General features: G+C 39.4%; 1 protein-coding gene across 3 annotated transcripts in view; it reads left to right on the top strand.

Annotated features, from left to right (window-relative positions):
- LOC115855349 (BICD family-like cargo adapter 1) overlaps nucleotides 1-21,572 on the top strand; it is a 96,617-nt gene that overhangs the window by 50,288 nt on the left and 24,757 nt on the right. For all 3 annotated transcript variants that reach the window (XR_009566330.1, XM_030860526.2, XM_030860524.2), the window contains exon 3: nucleotides 19,183-19,299. Coding sequence is in view for 2 of the 3 variants with exons in the window: in XM_030860526.2 (XP_030716386.2) it covers nucleotides 19,183-19,299 (117 nt within the window). In the remaining variant the exon portion in view is untranslated. The remainder of the gene's footprint in view (nucleotides 1-19,182; nucleotides 19,300-21,572) is intronic.

The following is a 21,572-nucleotide window of genomic DNA, read 5'->3' as shown; positions in this document are numbered from 1 at the left end:
CTTATTTTTTTCACTGTTGGTTTTCTTTAAGTCATTTTTTGTCAACTGATTGCCTGTTGTGAGCCAAGCCCTTTCTGAATCCTGGAGAAGTGGCAAGAGGTGAGCCACCCTTTCCTTGAGGAGCCTATAGTCAAACGCTAGTGATTGTTTTGAGGAAATAACTTGTTATACTGGGAAAGTAACTTAACCTCTCCAAAGTTCAGTTTCCTCATCTAAATAGAGTGTTACTAATACCTGCCTAACAGGTATCATTATGAGGACTTCTGGAAATAATTCACGTGACAGCACTTAGCACTGGTACCTGGTGCAGGATAGGCACTCAGGGATTGTTCATTCAGTTTGCATCTGGGGAACCATGTAGGATGCTATCATTAGATAATTAAATTATCTAATGATAATTTTAAAAATATGAATTGAGAGACAGAGCAAGAACTGAGAGCTAGGGTTTATTAGGCTCTGTGGAGGATGTAGGGTTTAAAGAGGATCAGAACTTAGATGATGAAGTATAGGTATTATCAGGGTGAGCAATGGATTGGCTCTGATTTGGAGGAAGAGTTTGGGCTCCCCTACTTAAGTCTCACCAGCTTTTATCCCCACATAGTATCTGTATTGCTTCCCCAGTGATGTCACAGAAAGTAATTCTGCACCCAGTGGTAAAACCCTATGGAGCCAAACCTTGTTAGCATTATTGCTATTTCCATGGCAACCATCAGATGATATATAATCTTAGTAAGGCAAGTTGTGAGAAGTATTTTCATCAACAAATGCCCAAATTTACTTGTAGGATGTCCCATAGGAGATCACCCAGCCACTTAGCTGCTGTCTCCAAAATCTAAACCCTGTTCTTTCACATTTCCATGTTTGAACATTTAGTGGGAAAATTTTTTTTTTTTTTTTTTTTTTTTTCGGTACGCGGGCCTCTCACTGTTGTGGCCTCTCCCGCTGCAGAGCACAGGCTCAGTGGCCATGGCTCACGGGCCCAGCCGCTCCGCAGCATGTGGGATCTTCCCGGACCGGGGCATGAACCCGTGTCCCCTGCATCGGCAGGCGGACTCTCAACCACTGTGCCACCAGGGCAGCCCCTGTGGGAGACATTTTTAAGAAAAAAATCTTGCCATGGATTTTTTCCATAAGGGAATATCATTATGCTTGAATTCTGTTCGAATAGTTTTTGCAAAATGGACATAACCAATAAGGTAAATCTGAGGGGGGAAAAGGCTTTTATATCCCAGTTATAGATATTTTTGTAACTATTGATAGAGTTTTGTGACTACTGGTAAGTAATTAGGTACAAAGGTAAAACTGGCTTGACTCATCTTCTGTCAGTTTTACTCAAATGAAAGATTTAAAAATAAAATTCTTAATGTTTAAAAATAAAATTTTCCTACTGAAAACTGAACTCATCCTGTAATATGGGGTATTTTATAGAATTTGTTTTGTTCTCTGTGACATTTTAGGAGTATGTATAGACAACTGTAAGTTGAAAATGAATGAATATATACACGTTTTCCCTGTATTCAACAAATTTGTCTACTATGTGCCTGGCACAGTTCTGAGTATTGGGGTTACGGTGACAAACGAAATAAAGGCCCTGCCCCTGCCCTTTTGGAACTGACGTCAGGGGCAGAGAGAGAAGCAATAACTCAATTAACAAGCTAAGTATCATGTGTGTTAAGTGCTCTAGATTAAAATTAAACAGGGGGGTACTAGAGATTGACACATGTAGGGGTCAGGTGAACAAAGAAGGCCTCTCTGATGAGATGACATTTGGGAAGAGACACGAGTGAGTGAGGGAACAGGCCTTGTGAATATCTGAGGGAAGAGCGTTCCAGGCAGCGGGATAGCAAATGCACGGATGGTGATGAAGAGTATGCTCGACAGGGCTGAGGACAGCAGGGAGGCCAGGATGAGTGGAACAGAGAGAACACAGTGGATAAAAGAGCAGATCAGAGATGAGGGCGGGTGAGGGCAGGAATCTTTTAGAGTCTTATAAGCCATGATAAGGACTTTGTTATATTTTATTCTGAGTAAGATGGAAAATCTCTAGATTGTTTTGAGCAGTGACATGATATGACTTGGGTTTTTAAAGAATTGCTCTGCTGTTTGGAGAGTAGACTCTAGGAGGACACGCAAGGCTGGAAGCAGGGGGAGACCACTTAGGTGATGACTTACTGCAGTCAGTAGTCTAGGTGAACGATGATACTGGCCAGACCTAGGGTTTAAAAGTGGGGACAGAGAGTAGCGGTAGGATGATGGATATTTCTTTTGCTTCATAAATACTCATAATGCTTATGCCAAGCACTGTTCTAACAGCTTTATAAACATCAACTCATTCATGCTCATAACAACCCTCTGAGGTAAATTTCAAAGGTACAGCCCACAGGATTTGTAGATGGATTGGATGTGGTGGGTAGAAGGGGGAAAAAAAGGAATCTGTGATAATTCCTTTGTGTGGGCCTAAAACTTCTAAGAATGGAGTTGCCATCTCCTGAGAAAGGGAAGATGCAGGTAAAGCGTGTTGGGGTGGAGGGCCCTAGAATGAGGAGTTCGGTTTTCATATACATTGAGTTTGAGATGCACATCAGCTATCCAACTGGATGTGTTGAGTAGGCAGTTAAATAGAGGAGCCTGAAGTTAGGGAAGAGGTCAGGGCTGGAGATAAATTACAAAAGCTGTCTGAAAGCATTCAGGAAGAAGTGCCCACTGGAGGTCTGGTTGTTGCTGGTAAACCTAACCAGAGGTAGGTGTGAGGAGCCTTTTCCTGTGGGTGTGGTTGTAGAGTGGCATTTTCATTGGCTTTCAGATCAGACCAGCATTTGAATACTAGCTCTATCATTTACTGATTAAGTGACCTCAACTATGTGACTTAATCTCATTTAGCTGCACTTTCTTCATCCTTAAAACAAGTTAACAGGACATATCCTATAGCATTGTTAAGATAAAATGAAATAATGTGTTACCTAGAGCAGTGCTTGGAAATGGAAAGTGCTTAATAAATATTCATTATCTTTCTTTTCCTCAGATTTAGTTTGTTGCATTCAACCCAAACTAAAAGAACATGGGTTTCTCTTCAGGATAAAATACATGTGAATTTAAATATTTATTTATTTAGCTGCATCGGGTCTTAGTTGCGGCATGCGGGATCTTTCGTTGCAGCACGCAGGCTTCTCTCTAGTTGTGGCATGTGGGTTCCAGAGAGTGTGGGCTCAGTAGTTGTGGCACGAGGGCTCTCTGGTTGTGATGCATGGGCTCTAGAGTGTGGGCTTAGTTGCCCCGCGGTGGCATGTGGGATCTTTAGTTCCCTGACCAGGGATTGAACCCACATCCCCTGCATTGAAAGGCGGATTCTTAACCACTGGGCCACCAGGGAAGTCCCAAATAAATCTGAATTTAAAGCCTACTTCCATATATATACTTCCGGGGGTGCCTACTTAATGACAAGCTCCAGAAAGGATTTCATTCAAATCTATTTCCTATCAATCAGTAATGACCTTATAAAAGAAAGACTTCTGTGAGGTTTATAGAAGGCACAGGGGAAGAAGTTGTGGGTTCTGAGTATTAAAAGATTCCACATGCAAAAGCAGAGTGAAGGTATATGTAGAAGCACCAATCAGCAAATCAGCAGATCAGTCATAGGTAATTTACATCAAAGCAGTAAGTAAATCCGCCTGAGTCCTGGTGATGACCTATAGGAGGAAACAGTGCCCTTTCCTGGGGATGGGCTATTTAAATCAAAGGGAATTATCTCATTAATTACCTGATGATCCTGCTGGAAATTTGCTAAAGGGACACTCCTGTGGTTTAGCTTAATCCCACTTCTGTTTTCTCCAGTTTTAGCTTGACTATCTCAAAAAGTACTCACTTAAGGTGTTCAGATTTTATCTCATACAGTAAACATTTGAGCACCTACTATGTGCTGTATACGTTTTTAAGCAAACAAAGATTAATATGAGTTTCCTGTTCTTAAGTCATTCACAGTGTAAGAGAGAAAACACACATGTAAACAAATAAACAGAACAGACTGTGTAGTAAACAAATAAACAGAATAGAGTATGTAATACTCAAAATAGAGTATTATTACAGGACTGCAAATAATGTAGTCATTTTACCCTAGGAGATTATAAAAGCGATGCAGGTGTCACCTCTGAACTGGGCCATTAAGGTTAAGAATTTATCAGGTGAAAATTTTCAGGGAAAGGTATTCCAAGAAGGGAGCACACCATAAGCAAAATCACAGAGGCTTGTACAGGGAAAAAAGAAAAAAGCATAATTTGATTAATAGTTTTGTTTTTATGGTGGTGGGAAGAAGAAAGTGACCACCAGTTTGGAAAGCAAATTTTCCTAAACCCTTTCCCATCTCCAAACAGGAATATTTGAATTCCAACCTTTAAGGTCTAGATGAGTCCCAGGGTAAGCCATATGACCAAAAGAAATAAAAAACATTAATAATACTAGAATTTTCTTTCTTTATTAGAATTAGCTGTGACAGTTATTTTCTAAGGGAATCCTGAGTGTGTCCCTAGGACAACACCATTTGTTTTCTTGTGAAGGACTCCTAAGTGTCTACTTACCCCAGCCCATTCCCATCACTGACCTAAATTAAAATTTAAGTAGAATGTCATTCAAAGTATCTATCTTCCCCCTCAGCCTTCCTGTTTATTATGAAAAGGTTCTCAGTTTCTTTTCCAAGTATCTCCATGTAATCTTTTGAAAGCATAAACATTTCGAATTCTGAGAAGTTTGCAGTGCTCATGGTATTTTCAACCCTGAGGGAACAGGGAGGCCTGTTCCAAGATAGACATGTTCTTGCAGACAATGCAGTTCCTCAGTTTAGCTGGATAGTAATTCTTTTAGCTTGGCTACATTTCCATATCCACTCCCCCTTTTTACCCCTGAGACCTTTCAAGGTTTCTCTATGGTCACCACACCACATCCATGGATAAAAGAGAGTGCCTAGATTCTCTGCAACACAGCCTCAGTGAGGGCTGTCATTCTCTCCAATCAATCTCTATGCCAAATTTTCTTAGGCTTTTTAAGATCTGTCCTCTTTTGTATTTAATCTTTTAGACTTTCTGGGCCAATGACTTGAACATCAGGTCTTCAATTCAGTTGATCTTTGAGGTTATTAGAGCTATAATAGTGATGCAGACAATAGTAGCAACAGAACAGCTTGCACATGCAGTACTTACTGTGCACCAGGCACTCTTCTCAGCACTTTACATAGATTAATTTATCTCATCCTCACAATGACCTTTTGAGGCAGCTACCACTTTATCCTCATTTTACAAGGGAGGAAACTAAGGCACAAAGAGTGCTGCAGTTTTGCCTGAGGTTACACAATGCAGTAACTGGTAGAGAAGAAAGACCGTGTTCTTTTCAGAGCCTGAATTTGGAAGACAGTTTTCCCACAAGAGTTGAGTTTTATTCATCTCTGTATCCTCAATTAAAAGCATAGAAAGCAAGTGTTTTATCCATGTTGGAGTTAGTGCAAAGTGCCAGACCATCGAGTGAACACAGTATTGTGTCATTTTGGTTTAAAAAAGAAAAAAATACTACATGAATCAAAAGTTTTGATTATGAATACAGTATATTGGCAATATCTAGGGCCTGTTTTATTATATGAGCCCTCATAGAACATTTAAAAATAAAAATTTAAAAATCTGTTCTGACTTCTTCTGAAATATATATTTTTTAACTAGCAGTAGGGATCTGACATTGAATAATGGCCCTCGTCCAGAAACAAAAGTGGATTAACATTTCTCCTTTTTTTCTTTTTCAATTAAGGTCTTTGATGCTGAGGGATTACGTTTGTGATAATGATGAAAAGGATGATAATAAAACCGTTATTGTGCTCTAATTTTAAAGTTCTTTCAAATAAAACAAAATTAGACATGGCCCCTATCTGGTGGGCGTACACTTTCTAAATGTCATAGAGCAGCTTTCCACATATCTCATATAAGCAGGCATTCCCTCCCATGAGTAATAAACATTGTTAGTGGCATCGGGCTTTCCTTATTCTAGGGGATGAGTTTTTGGCATCCCTGAAAATCATCCAATATGTGACTGTTTTTGTCTAAAAGAAAAATAATGGTATTGAAATGGAAAGAAACTGAAAATAGTAGTCAAGCGCCAACTAGCTGTGTGATCTTAGGCAGGACCTTACTTTCGCTCACTCAAATCATATCAAAGGCCTCACTTTGTTGACCCATGCCTCAGTTTCATCAGCCACCAAATTAGTGGTTAGAGCCAGATAGTCTCGGAGGTTTCAACTTTCAAATTGCATGTTTTCCTTTGAGCAAATGTCAGTATTCTATTTGGAGTTTTCACTTTATCATAAATAATAGTAATAGCTATAACATATTACATATTTAGTCAGTGCTAAACATTTTATCTACATTATTGTTACCAGAGAGGGACCCCTTCAAGGGCCCAAGAGGGGCTCTTGTCTAACACTCAGAAATGAATTGTCCGAGGAGCCATACGTGCTGATGAAGCAAAAGACTTTATTGAAAAGCGGCGCTCAAGCGGAGAGCAGCAGCAGGGTGAGGAACCCACGACAACTGCTCGAAGTCTCGGGTTTTGTGGAGATGGGGGTTAATTTCCGGGTTGTCTGTGCCCAGTCGTTTTGCTCATGCCCATGTTTGGTCTGACTCAGGGCTTTTCCTGGTGGCATGCACATCTCTCAGTCAATATGGATTCCAGCGTGAGTGTTTCTGGGAGGTTGGCAGGATATATTATGGGCTGGCATCTCCTCCCTCTTTTCGGCCCCTCCTCATTCTTCTGGTTGGCGGCAGTTTGTCAGTTCCTTGTTCCCTATTGGGACCTTCTCTTGTGAGACAACTTATGCAAGCAGTTATTTTCATGCCTGGCCGGGGCAGATAGTTCCGGTCCACGGTTCCCTAACATTATTTCATTTTAATGCTGGCATAACTGTTAAGGTAGATCTTTTAATCACCATTTTTCAGATGAGGAAACTGAGGTATAGTGATTGTATAGTTTTCTCAAGATCACACAGCTGTATTCTTTGTTGTTCCTTCTCTTAAGACATCTACGATATTTTGTCTTGAGCTATTTGTGCATTTCTCTTACTACCTGTCAGTATGTACAAATATTTATTCTGTACCTTATATTGGCTTCTTCACGAGTGTTCATCTCATTCTCCTTCAGCTACTTGAGGATGGAGATTGTGTCTTGTATTTTTTATATACCTCATAGGGACATGAAGCTATAAGTTTTAGAACTTTAAAAGTTTAAAAGTAATAATAATAACTTTTCTTCCCCCTCAATCTTTCTAAGCTTATGCTGAGGTTTGTTGTGATTGTTGTATCACTCTCCCAAGCCTCATTATTACTAAAATTTCTGATCTTTATTTGATGTTAATTTTTTTTTTTTTTTTTTTTGAGGTACACGGGCCTCTCAATGTTGTGGCCTCTCCCGTTGCAGAGCACAGGCTCCAGACGCTCAGGCCCAGCGGCCATGGCTCATGGGCCCAGCCGCCCCGTGGCACGCGGGATCCTCCCGGACCCGGGCACGAACCCGCGTCCCCTGCATCGGCAGGCGGACTCCCAACCACTGAGCCACCAGGGAAGCCCTACCTATTTTTAAATAAAATAACTTTATTTTCTCTAATTATTAAGATAATACACACTACAATAGAATATTCAAAATTTATGACAAATTTTTTCCGAAATGAACATCACTAGGAATCTCATCCTCTAGAGATAATCACTGATAGCATTTTGATGAACAGCCTTCCAGGCCTTCTATGCATGTGTGCACTTAAATAAACATATACACATAATCTTAGGTAAATAGGATCAAATATGCTGGGGTTTTTTTCACTTTATATTACATTGTTGAAATCTTTCCATATTAATGCAAGTAATCAGTGCGTGGGTGATTCAGTGGTAGAGTTCTCACCTGTCACATTAGTGCAGGTAGATGTATATAGCATTCCATTGCACTGATACATCCAATCTGCTAACGGTGAACACTTGGGTTGCCTCCAGTCTTTTACTATTGCAAACAATTATGCAGTGAACATCCTTCTACATAAGTCTTGGGTACAAAGTGAGTTTCATCTGTCTGCATCACATATTTGAACTAAGATAGTATTAATAAGTAAAGTAGTACAGCAGATGTCCATAGCCACACCATTATCATGTGACAGCATAAACTTACAAGAACCCAGTAACCCAACATGGATTAGACGGGCAAATGTCTACCTGTAACAGGCATGGAACTTTGGGTTGTTCAGAAAAACATAATCCCATTAAGCTAAAATAAAATGAAAAGCTTGCTCATTATGAAACTTATCTTCATTTTGTTAAAATCTTAAATTTTTCACTTGAAAGAATTGTTAGGTGTTTGTTTCTGTGTTTACCTTGGCTTGGTAGTAAAGTAGTACTTTGCAAAGTGTAGAGAGGATACTCTGTATTCTAAAGTGAAAAATAGAACTTGATAGGAAAACGGACTTTCTGATAAAACATAAACCATTCATTCTCCAAATATGTTTTAAGCACCAGTGATGTACTAAATAATGTGGGTACTAGGGCTCAAAGTCTAGCAGGAGAGAGATTAAAATAGTTAATCTGGTTGAAACCCAAGATGAGAGACCAGGAAAAGAAAACGTTTTTCTTTGAATATTTGCAAACATCAGTGCTCTACTTACTATGTCTCAGGTTTGGTTTTGTTTTCTCATTCTCTAACCTTTCTCTATCAACTGCATTGCTATTAAAATTTTAAGTCCCTGTTTTTTGTGATTTGGTTTTCCATTCTTTTCAGTCATTCTCCCTAAATTGGTATCTCATTTGTTTACCTTTCAGTTACTCGTTATGTGACCCTTATGCATCCCTTCTGGGCCTCAGTTTCCTTATCTGTGCAATGAGGGAGTTCAAATAACTGGTTTGTTTTTTCTAGTAAGTTCCAGCTCTGACATTTTTAGAACCTAAAGTAGAGACCAGATCTGTCTTCCTCACTATTGTATCCCTAGTTCATAGCATAAATCTGGCCACACAGTAAAAAGCTTAATAAACTTTTGTTAACACTTTGACTTAAATTTGGGGGTCTGTGTGTCTACTCTAGTTCTTTGGAGATTTTTACTTTTGTTTTTTTCATCCTATAGTAGCTATACTACTATACATTTAGACTTGATTCTTTTAATTGCTCAAGGGCAGTTTCTGTCAGCCATGAAAGATATTTAGTTCAGTTCAGTTCAGACATTTTTTGCATACTTATCATATGCCAGGCATTGTGCTATCCACTGGGAATACAAAAATGAATTAGACTCAGTCACCCCTCACCTTAAAAAGCATAAAATGTGGTGAGGGAGAAGGAATGCAAATGGATAACTGTAATAAAATGTAATATGTGCTCTGCTAGAGGTGTGTGTCCATGGTGCTATGTGAACTCAAAGGATTGTTTTTTATTGCTAGACATCTTGTGTCATTTTCAGTCTGGTCAGTTGTATTTTATATTTTCCTGTTCCACAGAGATATTTTTAATCATGTCTTTTATTTATCTAAACATAATCACAGTTGTCTTACAATCTATATCTGATAATTCTAGTATCTGAAGTCATTATGAATGTTTCTGTTGTTGTTTGTGGTGATTCTTGCTCATGAGTATTTGTTTCTATCGGTATTTTTGGTTTTGTTTTACTATAATCTGCTTTTTTTTTTTTTTTGCGGTACGTGGGCCTCTCACTGTTGTGGCCTGTCCCGTTGCGGACCACAGGCTCTGGACACGCAGGCTCAGCGGCCATGGCTCACAGGCCTAGCCACTCCATGGCACGTGGGATCTTCCCGGACCGGGGCACGAACCCGTGTCCCCTGCATCGGCAGGCGGACTCTCAACCACTGCACCACCAGGGAAGCCCAATCTGCTTATTTTTATTAGAAAATTATTTATGGAAATTATTTGATCTTTGGATGAAGTTACCATCCTTCAGAGATGACTTGTTTTCTCCTGCCAAGTGTCTAGTGGCACTACCAATGCGGTATTTTTTTTTTTAATAATGTTAGCCTTATAAGGAAGTTACGGAAAAAAATAGAGATTCTCATATACCCTTCTTCTATTTTCCCCTAATACTAACATCTTACATAACCATAGTACAGTTACCAAAACCAGTAAATTAACATTGAGGCAATATTAACTAATCTACATACCTACTGGAATTTTGCCAATTTTCCCACCAGCATCCTTTTTTTGGCCCAGGTTTCAGCTCAACCTCCCATATTGTATTTAGCTGTCATGTTTATTTTGTCTCCTGCAATCTCTGACAGTTCTTCAGTGTTGGTTTGTTTTTCCTGAAGTTGGTACTTTTGAAGAGTAATGATGAATTTTTATAGAAGGTCCCTCAATTTGGGTTTGTCTAGTGTTTTGTCATGATTAAATTAGGTTATGCAATTTTGCAGCAATAGCACAGAAATGCAGTTGTGCCCTTTTCAGTGTTTCATACTGAGGACATGAGGTGTTGATATATATATTTTTTTACTGGTGATATTAACTTCTACCACTCGGCTAAGGTAGTATCTGCCAGGCTTCTCCACTGTGAAGTTACTCTTTTCCTCTTTGTAATTAATAAGCCTTACAGGGAGATAACTTTGAGACCATATAAATATCCTGTTTCGTGTCAGACTTTTGCCCACCAGTTATTAGCATTCATCCTCTAGCTCTTTTTTTGTGTATTTACTCATTTATTTATTTGGCTGAGCCGGGTCTCAGTTGCAGCATGCGAACTCTTAGTTGCGGCATGTGGGATCTAGTTTCCTGACTAGGGATTGAACCTGGGCCCCCAGCATTGGGAGCATGGAGTCTTAGCCACTGAACCACCAGGGAAGTCCCCATCCTCTAGCTCTTGCCTGGAACAGTTATTACTGTGATGCTTGCCTAATGGTGATTTTCTGTCTCTAGTGGTCCTTCTACATTTATTAATTGGAATTCTTCTGTAAGGAAGAGCTGCCTCTCTTCCCTTATTAATTAATTTATCCAATTATTTACTTATCATTGTGGACTCATGAATATTTATCTTATTCTACACATTATAATCCATTGCTGTCATTATTTGTTTTATTGATCATATGGTCCCAGCCTTAGGCATTGGGAGCTCCTTCGAGTTGACTCCTATGTCCATTCAGTGTACCTCCATCATTTTTTGAGCACTTCCTTTCTTTCTGGCATCACAAGATGTTCCAGGCTCATGTTGTATTTTTCCTTCCCCAATGCTGGAACAAGCCATTTCTCCAAGGAGCTTTAGTTCATTTATTAGAGATTGGTATATAGAAACCAATGAGAGCAGTAGAATGTCATTACTTTTAGGCCCTCTCAGAAGACAGAATTAGGAAATAAGTGTGGAAATGCTAACGCATTCATAAACAGATATCTATAATCCTTTCTCAGTCTCTCCATTTATATATGTATTAAAAACCGTAAGTTCATTCTGATGTCTCCAGTTCTAATCCAGTACCACAGAGTTCATGTTAGCCTTCCCTCTTTCTTTATTTGTTACTTTTTTTTTCCACAAGAGAATCCAGTTCTCATTATCCATGGTACATTTACTTATTTGTTCAATTCTGTTAAACACATACAGTAATGTTAGAATTGCTAAACCATACATCTGTGAGAAACAAGTTTATTAACTACAGTTCAGTAGCTCTGTAGAGTTCTTTTTTCCCTGAACCTTACAGTATACAGTCAAAAGACTGTTTTCCAAAGCTATTTAAGTAAGTTATTTTCTTCTTGGCCCCCTACAGTTGTGGTTATGCTATTTATTTGTGGTGTAGTTAGGCTTATTTGTTACTGTTTGTGTTCCATTGGTTGGTTGTAATAATTTGCATATGTGAAATATTAATGTGACTCCGTTACTATCTTGTCAGCTCTTTGATGCTTTTAAGAAATCTTTTCCACTTTATCCAGTATTTTTAGCTGTTTTCAGTAGGAAGGTCAGTCCAAACAACCTATCCCACTGTATTACCAGAAATGAAACCTCCTCTTTGGAAAGGTATTGGTGAAAATCTTACTATCTTTATATATTAAGTAAAATATAAATACAAAACAAACTTAACTTCTGAGTTTTATTTTTGAAAGGCTTTGGGAGGGATTGGCATACTAAAGCCTAGTGAGAACAAAAGGCTATCATACATTTTTGCATTTACTTACCATCTAGTAGATGGCTATTGCTTTTATTACTATAAATAATCAAGATAGCATATTACATGATAAGCCTCCTTTTTACTATCAGTAGGCTCATGGCACCTATTACCAAATTTGAAAGTTTTTAACTATAAGACCTTGAAAGTAAGAAAATACAGACTTCAGGTTAATTGGATTTTCCAGTTAAGCAAAGGCTAATCATAAACCCATTTTCGGTTCAAATTGGTGTAGATTTTCTATTCTAAAGTATAATCATCTACTTTTCTGACTCAGTTTTTCCATTCTACTGGAAAACTTAGGTTTTCTATTCCACTTCTACTAGTAGTAAAGTTCTGCTACCACCACCAGGGTGACACGTATTCATTATAATTGCAAAATATGGGGAAATCCCAGATGCCTAACAATAAGGGAGTGGTAAAGGAAATCATAACATATCTACTTGATGGAATATTATGCAGTCACTTAAAGTGACAATTAAGAAGTGTAATAATAAATAACATGGAAATGTTTCTGAAACCAGGCTAAATGAAAAATGAAAAAATCTATGTGAGTAATATGATCATGGGTAGTTGTACATACACACGTAGAAAGATTGGGGGAAAATCAACAAAATGTATTTTCAAAACAAACCCATATTCTGGGGTTCTGTTACAGAAACTGAAAATTGAAAAATAGGGACTTCCCTGGCAGTCCAGTGGTTAGGACTATGTGCTTCCATTGCAGGGGGTGCGGGAGGTTCGATCCCTGGTCGGGCAGCTAAGATCCTGTGTGCCGCGTGCTGCGACCCAAAAAGAAACAAAAAACAAAAAGGATAACCTACGAACTGGGAGAAAATATTTGCAAATTATGCAACTAACAGGGCTTAATTTCCAAGATATACAAACAGCTCATACAGCTCAATATCAAAAAAAAAAAAAAGCAAACAACCTAATCAAAAAATGGGCGGAAGACCTAAATAAACATTTCTCCAAGAAGACATACAAATGGGCAACAGGCACTTGAAAATATGTGCAACATCACTAATTATTAGAGAAATGCAAATCAAAACTATAATGAAGTACCACCAAACACCAATCAGAATGGCCATCATCAAAATGTCTACAAGTAGTAAATGCTGGAGAGGGTGTGGAGAAAAGGGAACCCTCCTATACTGATGGTGGGAATGTAAATTGGGACAGCCACTATGGAGAACAATATGGAGCTTCCATAAAAAACTAAAAATAGAGTTATCATATGATCCAGCAATCCCACTCCTGGACTTATATTCGGAAAAGATGAAAACTCTAATTCAAAAAGATACATGCACCCCAGTGTTCAAAGCAGCACTATTTACAATAGCCAAGTCATAGAAGCAACCCTAAATGTCCATCAACAGCTGAATGGATAAAGAAGGTGTGCAATACACAAACACACACACACACACACACACACACACACAAATAAATGGAATATTACTCAACCATAAAAATGAATAGAATATTGTCATTTGCAGCAACATGGATGGACCTAGAGATTATCTTACTAAGTGAAGTCAGAGGAAAACAAATACTATATGATATCACTTATATGTGCAATCTAAAGAAATAATACAAATGAACTTATTTACAAAAATAGAAACAAATTCACAGACATAGAAAACAAACTTATGGGATTAATAGATTATATTAATCTCTATTATATATAATCTCTATTATATATAAAATAAACAAGGACTTACTGCATAGCACAGGAAACTATATTCAATATCTTGTAATAACCTGTAGTGGAAAAGAATCTGAAAAAGCATGTGTGTGTGTGTGTGTATAACTGAATCTCTTTGCTATACAACTGAATAACACATACTGTAAATCAATCATACTTCAATTAAAAAATAAAAATAAAATGGTAGATCTCTCCTACTATAATTTCTAAGTTAATTGGCTCATTTTTTTTCTTTTCACAAATAAGTTAAATGGATGCTCATGTGTAACTAATGCAACTTCCTTGCCTCCATTTAACAAGAAAGTATATAGTTGGTACTCCTCTGGTGGCGCAGTGGTTAAGAATCTGCCTGCCAATGCAGGGGACACAGGTTCGATCCCTGCTCCGGGAAGATCCCACATGCCACGTAGCAAATAAGCTTATGCACCACAACTACTGAAGCCCACGTGCTCCCGCATCTACTGAGCCCGTGTGCTGCAACTAATGAGCCCACATGCTGCAACTACTGAAGCCCACGCACCTAGAGCCCGTGCTCTGTAGCAAGAGAAGCCAACGCAATGAGAAGCCCGCGCACCACAACAAAGAGTAGCCCTCGCTTGCTGCAACTGGAGAAAGCCCACACACAGCAATGAAGACCCAAAGCAGCCAAAAATAAAAATTTAAAAAAAAGTTTAAAAAAGTATATAGTTAACAGTTCTACTTTGGCCAGTTTAAACAAATTTAAAATGTTACAGTTTAGTGAAATATTCTTATATTGCTAATCATGTCAATTGGAAAAGTAATCATGGAACAGCTCTGCTCAGTGGAGAGAAAGTAATCTGGCCTAGATGGTACCTGACCAAATCAAGCATATCGGGCAGAAGGAACACACTGTCAGTTTTTTTTGCCAATTTGAGGATTAATTAAATAATAAATAATTACCTGAGCACTCAGATTATAAAAGTAGTTCATTTCAGATAGTTCAAGAAATGTATGTGTTAAACTTTTCAGCATTCTTTAACAGAACTAGAGTTATTTCTTGAATGTCTTGTTTTCTTTATTCAATCTTTATGCAATGAAAGTAAAAGAGATGTTTTTGAGAACATTAGAAATAAGTATCTAAAGATTAAAACATTTCATAATACCCAGTGGTGGCAAGGTATTAGGAAGCAGGCATATTTGCACTCTGTCAGTAGGGGTACAGTAAATTGATCCAACATTTTTGGAGGACAGTTTGGCAGTTCCTATAAAAATGAATATGCATTCCTTTTATCTAGTAATTCCACTTATAGGAATTTATTCACTTATAGGGTATTCTCCTACAAGTACAAAGATTGATTAGCAAGGATATTTTTTGAAAGCACTGTTTATAATAGCAAAGAATTGAAATACTCTATAAATGCTCATAAGCAAGGACTAGTTAAATAAATTATGGTATATTCATATAACTAAATGCCAGACAACTGTTAAAAAGAATAAGGTAGATTTACATATTGACATAGAAAGATGTTAAAACACTATATGTATTTTTAAAGCCAAAATTTTAGTAATGTTTTAGATAGATAGATAGATATGAATAGAAAATTTCTACAAAGACTCACAAGAAGTATCTCTAATATGGATGATATTAGATATATCACTGGAGAGTGGTACTACTAATTAGGAATAAGTGGGGACTTAAACTTTCATTTCAGTCCTTCAGTTCGTCTTAATTTTTTTTCTCTAAACATTTGTTGCTCTTTTTTTTTTTCTAATATTTATTTATTTAGGCTGCGCCGCGTCTTAGTTGCAGCATGTGGACTTCTTCTTAGTTGCGGACTGGGCTCTTAGTTGCGGCATGCAAACTCTTTAGTTGTGGCATGCATGTGGGATCTAGTTCCCCGACCAGGGATCGAACCCAGGCCCCCTGCACTGGCAGCGTGAAGTCTTAGCCACTGGACCACCAGGGAAGTCACCTGTTACTCTTATTATTAAAAAAATTTAAGAGTTTAAGAATAAAAGAATATCTGAGCTAAAAGCATACCATCTTTTCTTATATTCACCTATGATTATAGATGTCATTCTCTGCCACAGTTTTGCCACAGCTGTTACTGGCTGCTTAATCAGGTACAGTAGTCAAAACTCATCATTTTGAGAAGTAAACTGTAAGTCCCATGCCTGTCATTTTCTGCTTTCAAAATGAATTATCCTAATATAACCCCACGACCACCAAAAAAGGTCCCAGGGCCATGACTAGCTGCCCTAAACTTAGAAGGAGAAAGTTTTTTATCTCCAAGAGAGGTATGGCTCCTGGATATTAAATAGCTTATCTTTGCAAGGCCACCAGGAGAACAGAACTGAAAGGTATGGCTGCCGAATATTTCTGTATTTCCCTGTATTTTTTAGCTTGACCTTCATGATGTTGGCCAAGTCACCAAACAGGCTGTTCTCAGTGGACTTATGCGTATGACAGCTCCTTATAATATACACATGGTGTTCTCAGTACTTGAGTTTTTTTAAAAAGCAAACAACTGATCCTAGTTGCCCTAAACTTGTAGCAATGTGATATTTCTTTCCTTTCTTTATTTCCCTACACTTCAGTGATTAGACTCAATCCCACAAAGTCCTGAATTACAAATAGGGAAATGGGCATACCTTCAAACCTGCCTTTTTTGTGTTACAGTGTAAAGGACGAATATGTCTATAAATTGGGAAAGTGAGACTCCAAGAGGTTAAATGACTCATATAACTCATACCCATATCTATGGTAGGACAGGAACTCTTAACCCTGACCATCTGACCCTTAACTTGTTTTTCCTTTCATCATACATCCCTCCTCTCAGGAGCAGGGCAGATCTCTTCAGAAAGACCACTGTTATTCTGGCTTACTCTCCTACTTGAAGAACTTCAAAGAAGCTCTGAAATCCACTATGGAACTAAAATTGGCTTTGTAACCTTTCTGATACTTTGTTCAGAAAGCATTTAGAACATTAGAGTTATGTCAAACTTCAGAGATTATTATTTAATTTATGTGCAGAAATAGCTAATATTCATTCTGGTAGTCAGGTCTAAGTATCTGAGCCAGTTTCCATCTCTGAAAAAGAAGAAAATAATATACTTTGGAAGGTGCATTAGCTCCTTACAGATGGTACTTATATGTCTGATTGATCCGTTCCCCTCCATCACCATCACAGACAAATGACTGGCCACCTGACTGGAGGTGGCCATGGTGTGGTGGGAGAGCACAGAACCGGGAGGCTGAAGACCAGGGCAGTGCCACTCCTTTCAGCCTCCACCTCCTTGTCTGCAAAATGAGGCCATCAATTCCTGCTTCTTAGGGCTGTTGGAGATTCATATGAGAGCTGTAGGTTAGAAGTCTTTGTGAACAGTATATCCTTGGGCACATCTGAGGAGTCAGACAATTAAAGGAAACATTATAACATAGTGGTTAGGAGCTGAGACTTTGGTGTCATGCTTCCTGGAGGGAAGAGACAAATTTTATTTCTAGGAAGATCACTTTGAGAGGAGACTGTCTACAGGAGCATTTCTGATACCACCTGGGCTAGATTTGTAGCCCTCAGTGCATCTCTGTGGTTGTCTCATGATTCATGTCAAGGCAGTGATGCTCAGAATGAGGTCAGCTGCCTGAATTACCCAGTGCTTTGTAATCTGAACATATTTGAAACCCTGATAGTCAACTGAATTCAGTATAGGCAATCGAACTGCAGCATTTATAAGAGGAAATTTTCCTTATGGGCCCTAAATTCTATTTGAAGAAATTTCAAGAGTCAAATAAAATTGCTTAGTATTAAAAGAAGAAGAAGAAGAAAAAGAAAACAAGCCTTTCTAAATTGGACTCGTGAAGTTAGTTTCAATAGTGAGTGATAGAAATAGGAAAAACTATTTCAAGATACTGTGTAAGAAGGCAGTATTGCAGTCCTAATTTCGGAGTAAGACAGCCCAAAGTTTACCATTCTGATGCTGTCATTCACTAAAATGTGGGGCAGGTTCCCTCACTTCCCTGAGCCTGTTGCCTTGGAAGTAAATTGAGGGTGACAGGCCCTACTTTGGTTGTGACAATTGAGGTAAAGCATTTAGCACAGTTCTTGCACATAGTGAACTACTCAGTAAATAATACTAATTTTATTTTTAGGCAAGGATGACTAATGTGTTTCTAAGTGATTAAGAAACAAGCTGGTAGTGTCTAAAATTAAATTTAGAATAAGGAAGAAAAAGAGATGGTTTAATTTTCTTTTGTTGTATGTTTTGTAATTGTTTAAAAACTAGCAGTATAGGTTGATTCTTGTGGCGCTGTAGTCTGGGGCAGGGGGCACGTTTGTTGAATCTATGGAACCAAAAAAAGATGGACAATTGGTTATACAGCACTTGAAGATAAAAGGAACTGTTGAACCTATAACCATTACTGTAAGAGCCTCATTGAACAGCTAGCCTACCATTTCAACATTATTACCATCCCACCTCCTCTGAAAGCCTTTCCCAACCATTTCTGCACACCGTGATCTTTCCTGAGAACGCATAAAGCTTACTGACCCTATTTGGCCTCAGAAAAGCACTGAGGCAGTTACTTAACCTGTCCTGTGGCTCTCCTCCACAGGGCAGGGTTCAGGGCTTTCCTCAGTGGGGGCTTGGCTGGGCCCTCCGGAGGATGACTGAGTTCATATCTTTCCAAGGGTGCATTCTTTCAAAGTACTCTCCTGCATATTCAAGAGAAGGTGCTGACACACCAAATGGTATTTGGTGTTTGCTGTGTTTCAGCATTAGAGAATAAATGGATTAGGGTGGGAAACGAGCACCTCAGCCAGCACTCCCCAGAGAATCGAAAGTTCCTTGAGGAATGAACAGAAAAAATCTTAACAGACATGAACCGGGTATTTTAAATAGTACCCATGTTGACTGGAAGTAAGAAATACAGACAGAGATGATTTGCCTGGGCCCCACTAAGGAAATGCATGGGAGAAATAAAGGAATTTCTAAGGTATTAGGTATATTGGTCTTATTCTTCCATGTAAAATACTGAGAATGTCTCTCAATTTAGATGTTTGCTGAGCTTCTGCTGTGTGCAGAATCATAATGATGATAACTAACATTTGAGAACTTACAATTTTCTAGGCCTGTTTCCTCTGATCAGCAAAGTGGTCTTAGACCTAGACAGAGTCATTCATGGTGGAGGTAGGGATAGGGGTTAGTCTTGTTTGGGTGTGAGGGAACAAAGGGACCAGGGATGGGAGACCAGTTTCTCATCGTGTACTTGTAGAACAGAGTTGCAAAGAGATGCTTGAGAAATGAAAGGCAAATCAGTCCTCTTTTGTACAACCTCTAAATCAGCTCTATGGTCTCTTCTGCTTGCAGGCATCAGAAGTTGAGAGACAGCTATCTATGCAAGTCCATGCCCTCAGAGAAGACTTTCGGGAGAAAAACTCATCAACCAACCAGCACATCATCCGACTCGAAAGCCTTCAGGCCGAGGTGAGCCTCCCCGTGCAGCAGTGTTTGGATGGAAGTGCTTTTCTTATTGGAGGTGCCGTGCCAGGTCTTTTAGACAAGGAGCCCTCTGAACAAAAACCTGCTCTATCTAAAATCTCTAGGGAGACATATCTGTGAGAAACTAAATGGGGAACACTTGACCATGTTCCTCCAGGTAGCCTGTTGTCTAGAAAAACAAGGTTGCTCAGAGTTACTGCTGAGTGTGTTGAAATTATGAATGCCCTACTTTTTACTGAGTATGTTGATCCCTCAAAGAACATCCATGCCAATCCTAAATAGAAGATTGGAAAGGGAATCCTCCCTTCCTCCATTCCATTTGGGTCCAGTTCAGTCCATCTTAATAGGGCCTATTATTCTCACTTATAAACTGAGAGTCATAGAAGTGTCTACTTCATAGGGTTGTTGTGAGGATCTGATGAGTTAATATGTGGAAAGCACTGTGTGTGGTGTTTGGAAGAAAGTAATGTTATTGAAAGTATATGAGAGGGCAGGCAGGGTCTATGGCCTGAGAGGGCCAGAGGGGGAAAAAAAGTAGCACTCAGGGGACAATACTTTGAGAATCCAGTTGTGGGGAGGAGAGGGGAGGGGTCCTATCACCAGTCCAAATGGGGGCTGTCTCCTGAGGAGGCTTCCACCTAATCTGCTCCCAGGACCCCTCAGCCAAGTGTCCGAACAGTAGCCCTTTGGCTGAGTCACACTTTGAGGGACGGTCTAGCGCCACATGATCGTGCACCCCTGAAGGAACCAGCCAGCGTGGTCAGGCCCAAGAGGCCCAGATGGCTGCTCTCCTGCTTCATAAATGACATGAAGATGTTTTTCCTAAAGTCTGTCCATATCTTCTCTTTTCTCCTGGCTCTCCCTTCCTTCTTCCCTTCCCTTGGAATTCCTACTGGTATTGAGCAGCAGGTTCTTGAAGTAAGTAGTTTGTGCTGGTGGGTTTGGCATGCCTGTCTGTGACGGTCTGTGTGCATGATGTGCTGTTCAGCCACCTCTGCCGAAGTCTGACTCCATCGAGTTGCCTGTTTTCCTTTCCCCACCGCCCCCAATTCACTGTTTCTAGACCCTCATGACACAGGGTCTTTCCCAGGAATATTTATGGCCAGATTTGGTCCCAGGTTTCAGGGTATGTAGGATGGGGTGAGGGAGTTGGCTGCCTAATGCCAATTCCTTGCTTCATCCAATAACACTGCTACTTTTAAAAGCCAAGCTATGAAATTGTTTATTTCAAATAAGTTACTTCACATAGAGCTGAATTGCTAAGTTTTTTTAAGGGGTGGGGCTGTGTATCAGAACCATATTTACCTCATGACTTCACTAAGTGGAACTTGGGAAACAAAGGTGATCCATGGGAAGGAAAATGTAAAGGTCAGAGGGTATTTAAATGAAAACCAACTAGAGTAAGAATTCCCTTCATGTGGGTAACGCTGCTTCAGTGTGGGGAATAGTGGACCCATTCACAAAAGGGCCTGCTCCTTTCGGTCCCTTACCCAGGTGCACACTTGAGAGACAGTGTTTCTTTGTTTGGCCAGATACCTGATCCCTCTGGACAAAGGCCACATACTTCATTTCCCCAGGACAGCATCCTATCTGATAGGTGGGTGGCCAGGGAAGATCTGTGCCCTATGAACAGAATTCAGAGAGTGAGAACAGCCAAAAAGCAGGGGGAAGGTAAAGATTTCAGAGGACTTGGGACAAGTTAGACATTCATTTCCAAATCTCCCCTGGAAACAGTCTGAGGTTGGTCCTTTTAGTGAATTGTTGTCATGCTAGACTAGAGAGTGTGGAGAACATCTTAAACACAACAGGAGAATATTCACAAGAAACTGGTTGAGAGATCATTCTAGCAGAAAACTGATAAATGGGAGGAGCTGGGGGACCTGCAGGACTCCGAAAGTTCCCAAGGCCACTAGCAATTGAAGGGATTTGGGAAGGCTTCCCATAGCCCCTGAGCAGGGCAGTGTTCTTGGGCTGAAGCATCGCTGGCCTTGGGGAGTGCTGGGCGGCTTCTTACCCAGCATCTCTTTCCTCTTTTCCTCTGCTTTCTCACTGAAACGGAAGAGACAAGACAGACCTTTCTAAAAGAAGGTCTGTATCTTTCTTGAGACTAGCTAGATACTCAGTGTACAAACATATCAACCTGTTTAATAAAAAGAGAAAAATTGCTTCTATTCACAAACTTCTTGCTCAAGCAAAAGATACTTTAAGTAAAATCAGTTATTTACTTGTGTGTATGTCATGTTCCTTCCCAGGACACG

The sequence above is a fragment of the Globicephala melas genome, chromosome 13, assembly GCF_963455315.2.
Source record: "Globicephala melas chromosome 13, mGloMel1.2, whole genome shotgun sequence".
Lineage (NCBI taxonomy): Eukaryota > Metazoa > Chordata > Mammalia > Artiodactyla > Delphinidae > Globicephala > Globicephala melas.
This window is presented reverse-complemented; position numbering and strand designations above follow the sequence as displayed.